Source organism: Haplochromis burtoni, unplaced genomic scaffold (assembly GCF_018398535.1).
Source record: "Haplochromis burtoni strain Fernald_Lab_line unplaced genomic scaffold, NCSU_Asbu1 Contig_1358, whole genome shotgun sequence".
In the NCBI taxonomy this organism is placed as follows: Eukaryota; Metazoa; Chordata; class Actinopteri; order Cichliformes; family Cichlidae; genus Haplochromis; species Haplochromis burtoni.
The window spans coordinates 40,399-52,471 of NW_024583719.1; the positions used below are offsets into that span (position 1 = coordinate 40,399).

The following is a 12,073-nucleotide window of genomic DNA, read 5'->3' on the forward strand; positions in this document are numbered from 1 at the left end:
GGCGGCCAGGAGCGGAGGCCCTGGCGGACTGACCCCCAGCTGCCAAGACTGGCAATAGGGACATGGAATATCTTTTCCTGTGAATCTTTAACCAAGATCATGCTGAACTGCATGCTGCATTTGTTACAACAGCATGGATTTGTTGTAGAAGGGGCCATTAACCAAATGAAGACTAATTTGCCACATCGTGAATTTAAAAGTAAGAGAGGGAAGATCCAGGACTGTTACGCAACTAGAATCCTATATTAGCCAGGAGTGAGACAGCATTGCTCTTCCACTAGTCCAGCAGCTCGTCTCCTCAGGTCCCTGACGTTTATGGATCGTTGTTAAAAGAAGAGGGGATGCCATACAGTGGTAAACATGAACCTGTCTGAACTTTTCTGACACATGTTGGTGCCACCAAATTAAAAATGACCTAAGTTTTTCCTTAAACTGCTACAGTTTCTCAGTTTAATCATTGGATATCATTTTTATTCTCCATTTTGAAGGAGACGTTGGATCATGAGATTTACAGATCATTGCATTCAGTTCAGATTCCATATGTTACACAGTGTTCCAACATTTGCACATTGCACTTATAATCCTAACGAGTTCCTGATCTGTCCTTTTGCCTTCTGGCTATTTTATTCTCCCAATGATCTGTTTATAAATGTGCAAGACCTAAACCCAGATTCTGGTCAATCAAAACACACACCTATCCATCCATCTTGGGCCAAATCATGGGTGCAGTAGCCTGTGTAGCTCAGACCTCCCTCTGCTCCGGTCACAGATATGATCTCGCCAGCACGGGTCTACCCCGGGGCTTCCTTAGGTTGAAACACGCCTCACCCAGGTTTAATGCTCAGCTCTATCTGGACCCGCCTCGCATCACTACAGACACGGTCCCCAACATCCCACTTCTCCTCTCCTCACTCATGAAAAAGACCAGGAAATACTTAAAACTCCACTTGGGTTTAGCAACTGTGACGCAGTATGGACACTTCACCAGCTGAGAGTCATGGCCTCAGGCTTGAAGGTGAAATTCATTCTCACTGCTTCACACTCGGTTGTGAACCATTCCAGTGCAAGCTGGAGGCCACCGCCTAATGAAGCCAGCAGAATCACATCCTCTGCAAAAACTAGAGATAATTTTGAGGTCAGAAGTGTGAGTAGAGCACGGCTTTCTCTCCCGAGTCGCCTGACAGTTTGGCAGAATCAGGGTGGGGCCACAGTGAACCTGGGCATTTGGCCCCTGACTTTTTGCCCTCCGTATGGGTGTCTGGCCTCTCACCATGGACCAGTTTGCCTGCTAGAGTCTATCAAGGCCCCAAACAACACACACACCCCTCCACCACGGTTAGGCGAGTTTACATTTGTTTTTTTAATTCATTAAACTGTATTATTTATCAAACTTAGTTACTAACTTTGTAAGTACTAACAGACAGTATGGGTAAATGTGAGTTGGTTTAAAAAGAGCCAGTAAGTCACTGAGACTAGAACAGCAGTACATACATGTCAGTGCAGCCACGAGTTATTTTACACCATCATCTCATCTTTGCAATTATTGCACACAACGCTGTTCTGAGAGTACAGGACTGGACATATGTTAACAACAATGCTGGGATACGTAGAGCAGGCATGAAACAGGTGAGCAACATCAGCTAGTTTATTCTTACCTTCACCATCACCGGCTCAGTCATGAAGTCAACTGAATCCAGTTTTATTTATGCAGCACCTCATCACAACAACAGTTGCCTCAAAGTGCTTTAAACTTGTTTGTATTTCTGCGGCCACCTGTCTTCTATCTGAAGGTTTTTAGGTGGGATTCATTTATTTTGGTTATGGAATTGTTGCCTGCTGTATTTGGAAAACCTGGAATACCTGGAATACCTGGTGACGGTGGCGACCAACTTTAATAACTGGTTTGGAGTCTTCTCTCACCCCCATTCTCTGCGACCTGCTGGAGCGGGGGGGTTAGGAGGAGGAGTTGGCCGTCCGACTGCGGTCTGGAGTGTGGGGCCTCCCTGCTGCTGCGGAGTCGGGGCGGTCTGCCTCCCCCCACCGCAGGGAAAAGGGTAACACCACCTGGGTCTGGGTGCAGTTCCCCCCCTCCAGCGGCAAGGGTACCTAGACCCGGGGCTTAGAGTATGCTTGGGGAGTGTGATCGTGTGTACAGCGTCTCTTTATGTCTGTCTCCACGTTGGTTGAGTGTGGAGTAAGTGTATATGAGAGCATGAGGGTGGGAATGGATGTTTGTATATGTGTGTGCCTGTATGTCTGTGTCTATATGTCAGGTTGGGTGTCAGGCGCCACCTCTCTGGGGACATCTTAGGCCCTCCAAGGTATGGAGGCCTATCTCCCCCTACCACCACTTCCCCTGCCAGTGGCGGACTCCCTCAGACATCGGTGCGTTGGTGGTTCTTTGTGTCCGGGGATGGGCTTCCAGGTACACACCGGCTCACTCCTTGGCGGCCGCTTGTCGGGGCCTGGAGCCTGGGGCTCGCTCGGGTCACTTCGGAGGTGGGGTGCCCCCGGCCTCTCGGCCTGGGGCTCGGTCACTCAGGCACGGCTGGCTGCCGGCGGAGCTCACGGGCGCGTCACTGCAACTCCCCCTGGCTTCTGCTCCGCGGCTGCTGAGTGAGCCCTCATCTGGGACTCTCCTCAGCTCTTACTGGGACAGTGGCGCGGTTGCCCCTCTGTTGGTCTTCCTTGGTCTCTTGTGTTCTGGGGGCCTCTGGATGTCTGGAGTTTTGATCTCCTCCATACCTGCTTCATGCCCTGGAGGACGGGGCTGTGGCCCCCCCACACCCTCTAGCAGATCATTACCGGTACATGAAGGAACCTTTAAAAAACAAAAAACAAGCGCGTCCATGCTCACAGGTGTACACACGGGTGGTCACACCCACAAACTACACCCTTTTTGGCTCCTACCTCAAAGCACACTGTGCGCTGTTGATCTTATGTGCTGCACAATAATGTTTAATATTTAGTATTTACTGTCATATTCCCATATATCATTGTGATGTTGTTTATTCTATTACTCTTGTTCTCTTCTGCTTGTTTTCTTTTTTCTTTCTCAGCAGGTGACCCAGGTGATCGATATATGCATTTTTCTTTTTTTTTCTGCCCGTTCTGTTGGTTTTTGTTTTTTGCCCTTCTCCCCCGTCCCTCTTCTCAGCTGTTTCTCTTTCCCTCTTTCTTTCTCCCCTTCTTTCCCCCAGGCAAGTCTGTCCCATATTCAGTAAGTGAAAATAAAATAAACAATAAAAGGTGAATCAAATGGACCATTATGGCAAGGCTGGGATGGTCAATTTGGTAAAGTAAATCCATTGGGCATCTTTCTTTGCCTTTAGACAACAATTCTGATGGCAAAAGAGCCAAACGGGACAGGCAAAAAAGAATAACTGTCAGCCATCTCTAACAAACGCTCTGTCCGCGAACACTCATTTTCCCGAGTGACCAGTCGGCCCGTGTGACCTCATCGAGCACCTTTCCTAAAGACACAGCTTGAAACGGTTTTCTTCATTGATTGATTTATTTTGCATGAGAGGTCAAAAAAACTGGGGAAGTCTGCAGTTTTCGTCTGATCATCGTCAGCTATTTTTAGTTCAAATAATGAACAAGACCAACAAGTCCACAATAAGACAGCAAGAATCTCTACTAGAAAGAGAGAGTGGTAAAAAAAGAAAAACAGCACTCGGACACACCTGAATCGATTGCAGCTGCAGTGACAGACACTTGGTAATATTTTACCAGACGTCCGATATGAAAGTTGCTTCTAAAGACGAATTCCCTTCCTGTGGACCATTTAGTATCCAAGCATGAACATGAGCTTTGCTGTTGTTTGACACTAAATGCTTAGAGGAAGATTGAGGATGAAAAACGGGGAGTGTGGTGAGTGGGTGAAAGCAGACGACAGAGCACATTCCACAAGAAAGTACATTCATCAGTAAACGTCTGCCTCCCAGGAACAGCGGCCACTTCATCCAAAGGGTCTGCAGCCGCACGAGCACATTTACAAGCTGAATGAATGAGATCCAACCACTACAGTTATTCACCACAGTGACTGGTAAACAAACATACAACAAAAAAGATTTCAGGGTGGAGTTTCCCACCTTCACACCAAATGTCACAGGCTTTACTTACAGAAACAGACAGTTTTGTAACCTGATTTCTAAACCATTACTGGTGATTTACATGCAGGTCTTTCCTGATTTGTATTTACTAGTCTGTAAACTACCTACTTTTTGGACAAAGAATCTGTAAACACTGATGCAAACTGTGTCCATGGTGCATCCTGCTAACGTCCGGTAGTCGTCCATATGTACCACAGAAGAAGGCGATCCAGACGCTGTTTGATCTTCCTTGAAGTAATGCCAACATGTTTGCATTTTAACTACGTTTATTGTAGTTCAGGACATTCACTACAGTTCAGTCAGAGTCCGCTGCTACACAGCTGTACAGTCACACTCGTTTAGTTCAGTAGGTTTAGGCATCCTCTGAACTCCATGTGTCGAGTAAACGGACTGCTCTAGGTCCCCAGAGCAAATATTACACCACCCTTAGTTCAGTCCTGAAATAAATAAACATTTAATAAATTAAAGGTAGATCATAGAAAAGTGCAGTCCTTATTCATGTGGCCTATACGACAGCTACAGGTAACAGTTTCTCCATAAATTATAATTCTACGCATCATTTTTCTTTGTGGAGAGACTTTTCCATGTAAGTAACAGCATCACACAACATACTGATGCATGTGTGATGAAGTCATGTTAGAAAAACAAACAAACATCGTCCATACTTAAAGTTTTAGATCCTTACAGATGCTTCGGTAACACTTTATCAGTTTCTAGCTTGAGTGAGTCACAAATACTGTGTCATCAAATATGCAGAGGTGGCAAAACCGCAGACAGTCGTCACTTTAGGAGAACGATGGACACTCGTGTTGCAAACTGCTGATTAAACTTCTTAACTCAAGTAAAAGTGAAAATGCACAGAAATGTAAACTGAGCCTCGTGACTGCTGAAACACCTAAATAGTACAAGAACATAGTCGGGGATTAAAGTGGGATTTGGCAGGTGTGAAACTCTCAGATCAGTTGTACGGCTGGAGTGTGGGGGAAACCAACATAAGCTCCATTCATTTTGATTGTGTACATTTTGTCTACAGGCTGTGATCGACTGACTTGTGTTGCTGCTGCTCTAAAATGTACCGCTCTTTGTGAATTTAACCAACTGAATTAACAAGATGTAAGCAGAGATTACACAGACTCACAAGGCTGTTTTACACTCCCTCTGTAGCACAAAGATGGAAGTCAGTGAGGGAGTCCAACCAGCATCAGCCGATGTAACAGTGAGCATGAACGCAACAGGTTCTCTGCAGCAGGCAAACATCGTGCACTACTTTAAACTTAAGCACAGTGCTGTAGATGAACCGACTCAGCACTAAGCTGCTCTTTCATGCAACCTTTTAATAACACAAAGTCAGAATCCTTTGATTTGTTTTGCAGATGTGTGAGAAAACAAACGGATGGATCCAAAAACTCAAAACTACATTTAAATGTAATTTCCAATCTAGTTTTTTCACATTTCTCCATCTCTCAGTGAACGCATTCATTTCTCTCCCTGGGAAACAAAGCAGCTGTACTTGCTGTCCACACTGCACACAAACACTTTGTGTGTTTATATTTGTTGAGTTGTTTAAAGGTACATTTAAAATGATCTGCCAGTTAAAACATCGTTACTTCCTCTTCTGTAGTGCTAGCTACATGCTGAAGTGCATCGCAGCTCATGGTATCTAGATCGTTGCGGTCCACTTTAGCCCCCGAGTAGAGCTATTAATGTATGTGTGATGTATAACTGATATATTTTTGCCTCTTGTCGTAACAGGATTGTTGTCGATGTTACTGTCCTCAACATTTAGGTTCAAATCTGTTCCAGAGGGCCTGCAGTGATGTGAAATGATAATAATATTACCCCTTAAATGTGTCAAAGCTAAAGTAATGAGCCTTTTATGAAAATGTAGGGAGTAAATACAGATACCTGAAAATCCTACTTAAGTACTGTTACAGAGTATTTGTTATTTCCCACCTCTGTAGTAATCTGTAATCCTTTGCTTGAAAGGAGTAAAAACAGGAGAAAGAAAAGTGACAAAGAAACTGGAGAAGAGGAAGAAGATATTTTGAATACCAGCATATTCGAGTAAACTGTGGGGAAATATATTTCCCTTCAAAAGTGTAATTGCAGTTTATCGATATGCAAATATAATTTTTAGGACACTGTCCTTGAAAGGAAATGATTACAAATATACTAGAAACAGGCTCATCACGGTGTGTCACTGTTCCTGCAACTGTCCAACTACCTGCAGTTCAAACAGCACTTTGTGCAGGACCCTCTATTAAGCGACAGGCAGCACTCAGGCACTGGGCCTCAGCTCAGCGAGAGACCTCTGCAAAGTCCCAACAGTTAGTTACATGACGGTAAACTGGAGCCAACACATCCAGTTCCACCTTAGTCCAGCTGACTTCTTTGGGTTCTTGTGGTGTTTTGGCAGTTTACCTGACCCACTTCATGTGTCATTGCTGAAATAGGTAAATGAACAAATAACAAGGTAATAGAATAAATAAATATTCTGGGGTTAAGGTTTTGGTCTACAGGGGACTGATCGTGGTCCTGCAGTAGCAAGAGATTCCATTTTGCACCACAGGAAGGATTCAGCACCAAACATCTGTCCCACGCACACACTGACAGACAGACAATCAAACGCTCCTGTGGGAGTTCAGATCCCGTCACAGTGTGTTTCCCATGCCGCTGCTCACCAGCCCTTTCACGTTCATAATGGGCCGAACGTCGTGCAGTTGTCTCCTTCGATCGATAAATGTGGCCAACCGTGCCGTGTCCAGTGGTGTCTTGGAGTACTCCCCACCTCCACGACCCACCCACAGATGTTGGAGACAGGAAGTAGCACTCGGCCGCTTCCTGGGATCCTGCTGCAGTAATGATGACACAAAATCCCTCGCCACCTGGCTCACATTGCAGAAGTATTCATCTGGGAAGCAGAAGTCTAGGCGGCAGATGTTGATGCAGGTTTCCTCTGGTGATTCGTCCAGAAACGGAGAAACGCCACTAAGCATGACATAAGCCAGAACACCCAAGCTCCACATGTCTGTGGCCACGGAGACTGGAGCGCCACGGATCAGCTCAGGCGCAGCGAACTCTGGATTCCCGAGCAAGAGGTGGACGTATCGGCGGTGGGCAGACAACTGGACAGTGTCGCCAAAATCGATTAACTTAATACTGGGCATGGGAGAATGGAGGTTGACCATGATGTTCTCGGGCTACAGCAAAAACAGAGTTATGACTTAGACACAGGTGAGCAAACAACAATTGTCAATATTTTTCTTTTCATATGTGACAAAAACCTGCAGTCACCTTCAGGTCTAGGTGTGCCACTCTACAGGTATGAAGGTGCTCCAGGGCCTCCAGTGTTTCTCTGATGAAGAAGGCCACCTTCTCCTCCATCAGCTCATCGTGGGCAACCAGATAATCAAGCAAGCGGCCATCCTCCAGTCTAACATGGAAACACAGACAAGTTTCGATTTCTGCACTGTGTGATTGAATGACTCGCTCAGTAGACCCGCTATTACACACAGCTGTGAATATGCAGTGCAGGCTTTGTAACTCATTCACTGTGAATGGGTGATGTCACACGTTCACATTATGGAGCAGCTGTTCTGCTTTGCTCGTCCTGGTTGTGCTGACAAAGTGTAAACATTATGAAAACATTCAAAGAGAGCAAAGTTGAAAAGAAAGCTATTAAAAAGTAACAGCCATCTAGTTTGGTTCATACCAAACCACGTGGGCTCTAAAAGCAGCTGAAAACTCTACTTGTTGTGAAAAACAAGCGAAAACACTACGATAAAAGAACCTTGCAGCAGCCAAACACTGGACTTACAGCTCCAGGACGAGTATCAGACAGGAGGGAGACTCGTAGGTGTCCAACAATGACACCAGCTGGTGATTCTGGACATATTGCAGAATGTCTGCCTCATGAGCCACTTGCTCCTTCTTCTGCATCTTCTTGCTCACAAACTTCACTGCCACCTAGTGGAGAACAAAGGCAAAACACTTAAACGTGCAATATAGTTTTTTCTATGCCGAGGTGCATCTATTTGACTAGTTCCATCCAACTTGAGGTTCAGTATCTTGCCCAACATACAAGCGCACAGCCTTCTACCACAGCGCTCTACCTCCTGAGCTGCAGCCACCCCGCCTGAAGTTAAAGTTTTGAGACAAAACCACTCTGCACGATGACATATTGTGGATTTTTCATCAAGGTGGCGCAGAGCTGATTACAAGGATTTACAGCCAGATAATAAAATGCTTGTTTGTGCAAACACAGACAGATTATCAAGTTTATCTATACGATCATTAAAACAGGTTACATCTTGAATGTGTCTGCATCTCACAGTAGCTGATAAAATATCAAGTTTAATTTTTAAGAAGTTAAACAAAAGGAACAAGTACCTCTTTCTTAGTGGACCTGTTGACACACTTCCGTACCACTGAGAACCGTCCCCTGGTCAAAGCAAGTGAGACTGCATTAAAAACCGGCTGCTTTGGCTCGATAGACGTTATTTGTGACTGAAATCGTTTTACCTTCCAATCTCACAGATCTCAGTAAAGGTTGACTCAAAGTTTTCCTTCCAATGAATGCCCGTCCCATCACAGCCAGAGTCTGGACAAAGAACAAATACATAAGTAAGATAATTCCCCTGAACATGTCAGCATTAGTGGAGAAATTGTTTTCATTTCCACTTTCTTTACTCTTAGGTGGAGAGGTGGTTCGCCTTAATCTACCGGTGTTTATGCCCATGGGCAGAGGTGCCCGGTCTAGACTGAAAAGCTCACAGCCAGATCAGCGCTCAGGTTTTATGAGTCTGTGGAATCGGGACTTACCCGAGGCTCAAGTGCCTGCCCACTCTCCAGCAAACAACCTTCTTCATTTACTCCTCTCTACTGTGATATATTTCCAGGGGTGGAGTGTGTCATACTCTCACCAGCTGATGGCAAATTCAATTTCAAATCTTTGAGATTTAAAACTGTTCACCTTCAGGTCTAGGACGCATTCAAGGATACCTTTTGGTATCCTTGAATGCATCCTCATGCATTTACTTTTCTTTGTTAAGAGCACGTGCGACTTACTGCTGCTGGCTAGTGTGACCATATTTGAGGGCTCCGATGGTGGGCCGACACCCCAGCGGTTGGAGGCCCGAACTCTGAACTGATAGTGACCTCCGGGGATCAGAGAGTCGATCTGCACACATTCCTCCCTGCTGCTGGCCACCTGCTGCCACAGGAACGAGTCTGTGAATGAAAGAGGAGGAATGGTCAGTCTGTTTGAACATCACTACAGAACAATTCCAGTGGCTAATACACAGACCTTCCTGTCTGTACTCCACAGTGTAGCTGCTGACAGTACAGTGGGCAGATGAAGCCGGGGGCAGCCAGTGGATCATCACCGCTGTGCTGCTGGCCTCCTGAGCCACAGGTCTCACTGGGGCTGCTGGGATACCTGCAAGCCAAGACAAAAATAGTCAACCCCAAATCAACAGTAACCGTCTCAAATGGTCCTCAGTGTTAATCAAAGTGCGACACCTTGGACTTTGATGGAGGCAGAGGAGGATGCAGTGCCGTGGTCATTAACAGCAACACAGGTGTAGATTCCTGTATCCTGAGGCATCAGATTACAGACTTTCAACAAGATGTCACCTGTATCCCTGCACAGTGCGTAGGAGTATGGAGAGGGGAGGAAAGATCAAAAGGCTGCACTCATAGAGGGTACTACTTATAGTGGTGTGAAGACGTGTTTGCCCCCTTCCTGATTTCCTGTGTGAAAAAATAATTGTCATCCTATCACATCTGGCGTAAAAGTAACACAGCACTTCAGAAAAGGAACATCGTACCAACAGTACACCATGGTAGTGGGAGTGTAATTGTCTGTGGCTGTTTTGCTGCTGTGGAAAATGGAACCATGACTTCTGCTGTCTGAAGGAGAACATCTGGCCACCTCTTTGTGACCTCTAGGTGAAGTGCCCTTGAGTTCTGCAGCAGGACGGTGATCCAAAACAGCAAGTCCACCTCTGAATGGCTTAAGAAAAGCAAAATGAAGACTTTGGAGTGGCCTAGCCAAAGTCCTGATCTGAATCTGACCGAGGAGCTGTGGCATGAGGCTGTTCGTGCTTGAAAACCCTCCGATGGCTCAATTACAATTATTCTACAAACATGAGTGGGCCAAAATTCCTCCAACACGATGCAAAAGACTCACTGCCAAACGTTCAGTTGATTGTAGTTGTTGCTGCTTAGGGTGGACCAACCAGTTACTAGGTTTTTCACACGTGGCCATGAGGGTTTAGTTTTTTTCCCTTAATAAACACCTTCATTTAGAAACTGCATTTTGTGTTTACTTGTGTGAGTTTTGTCTGATATTTAAATCTGGTTGATGATCGGAAACGCATAAAAATCAGGAAGGGGGTGAACACTTTTACACCACTGTATGTTTAAAAGTTAAAACACTGAAGGAGAAGCAAGTGAGGAAAAACAAAAATCTGAATACAGCATTGAAATGGTCCTCTGGAAAGCCTTCATGGACACATCTGGTGTTCCTCGTGGTCTCTTTGTTACCTGATGTCTATGGTGAAGCGGCTGTTGTTGGTCACTGGATTCTGGTCAGGGCCCTTCAGAGTGACTGAAGGTTTAGGCCGTCCTGAGACTTTACAGCAGAGGACTACGGTCTCTCCGAATGCACATACCACATCTGACAGTGGGACCAAGAACTCTGGAGCCACTGCACACAGAAAACGCATCACAAACCACGTTCCCCTCAGCTCTTAGTTAAAATGTCCACAGTTTATCACGTTGTTGTTTCTGAGTGAAGGCATGTGTGACCTCAAGCATTTTCAGCTCAGTTCTGTAGTTTTTGGGAACAGTTCAAACCTCTCTCATGTATTCAGAAGGAATTGTTGCATTGCTGTTATACTGCATTAGCATAAATAATGACCAGTTTTGCCAAATCATTTGATTCAGATCAGAATAATCAGGCTGATTCTAGCACATCATTTATTACCAGGTTTGCTGCTGTTCCAGACTGACATAGGAGTTGGGGCTTCTTGTATTCCCGTGGTAGTGAAAAGCATTTGGAAGCCTCTTGGCTTTGTCACACAACTTATTCAATGAATAAATAAATGTAATTTGCATTAACTGCCTTATGTATGTCTCACCTTCCTGGATGAAGTTTGGGTTCAGAAGCTGGAAAATAATTAGATGTGGATTAGTTTTCAGCATATATGAAGCAGTATTATATAAAATGAATTTATACATAATAGTTCCAGATTTTAAACTTCTTAAATTCTCTCACATTTGTCTCCAACACAGTGTTTGTCTAATGCTGATATAATAATTCAATAGAAAAGTATTCAACACCGAGTCAGAGATCTTTTCAATGAAAATGAACAGCTGGTACCTCCATGCCCGTCTTTGGGTCAATGTCATCACCACAATCTGAATCATCTGAAGTTTGGACCTCCTGGTGGAGAATGAAACAAGGGAAAAGAATAAAAGGGGAATGGAGGCACATAAAAGTCAAAGGTAAGAGAATGGAGATGGGACATAAAAAGGTGAAACATGTACAAAAACAAGGAAAACGGGAACGACAGGAGGAAAGAGTACGAGAGGGGACAGATGCAGACGAAGTTGAGCAGAACCAAAACAGAAAAAACGATGTCAAATATGAAAAGAGATGAAAGAGAACAAAGGAAAGATTCTGAGAATATGAGAAAAAATGAGAGCAAAACAGTGGCTACAGTGGACACTTCAGATCCTACTCACCTGAGAGTCCTTTTGGATTTTTCTGACACACTGTAAAACTGCCACCATTTGTCTTTCCATTAAGTGATCATTAGAAGTTTTGAGGCTACTAATCAGCAGTGTTGGGACTAACGCGTTATTAAGTAACGCGTTACAGTAACTACGTTATTATTGTGGTAACGAGCACGGTAACTAGTTATTATGCCAAAACCAGGAACGCGTTACTCGTT

At 44.8% G+C, this 12,073-nt stretch overlaps 1 protein-coding gene across 1 annotated transcript; it reads right to left on the bottom strand.

Moving 5' to 3' along the window:
- Positions 1 to 3,495: 3,495 nt before the first annotated feature.
- On the bottom strand, positions 3,496 to 11,562 carry LOC102302143 (kalirin; the record flags this gene model as incomplete). Its single annotated transcript, XM_005952147.2, is given in 11 exon segments — positions 3,496 to 7,315; positions 7,410 to 7,548; positions 7,933 to 8,081; positions 8,505 to 8,556; positions 8,637 to 8,715; positions 9,183 to 9,344; positions 9,421 to 9,552; positions 9,636 to 9,757; positions 10,662 to 10,824; positions 11,258 to 11,285; positions 11,500 to 11,562. Coding segments are annotated over 11 exon segments (1,638 nt in total), but the record flags the coding sequence as incomplete, so codon positions are not given.
- Positions 11,563 to 12,073: the final 511 nt, after the last annotated feature.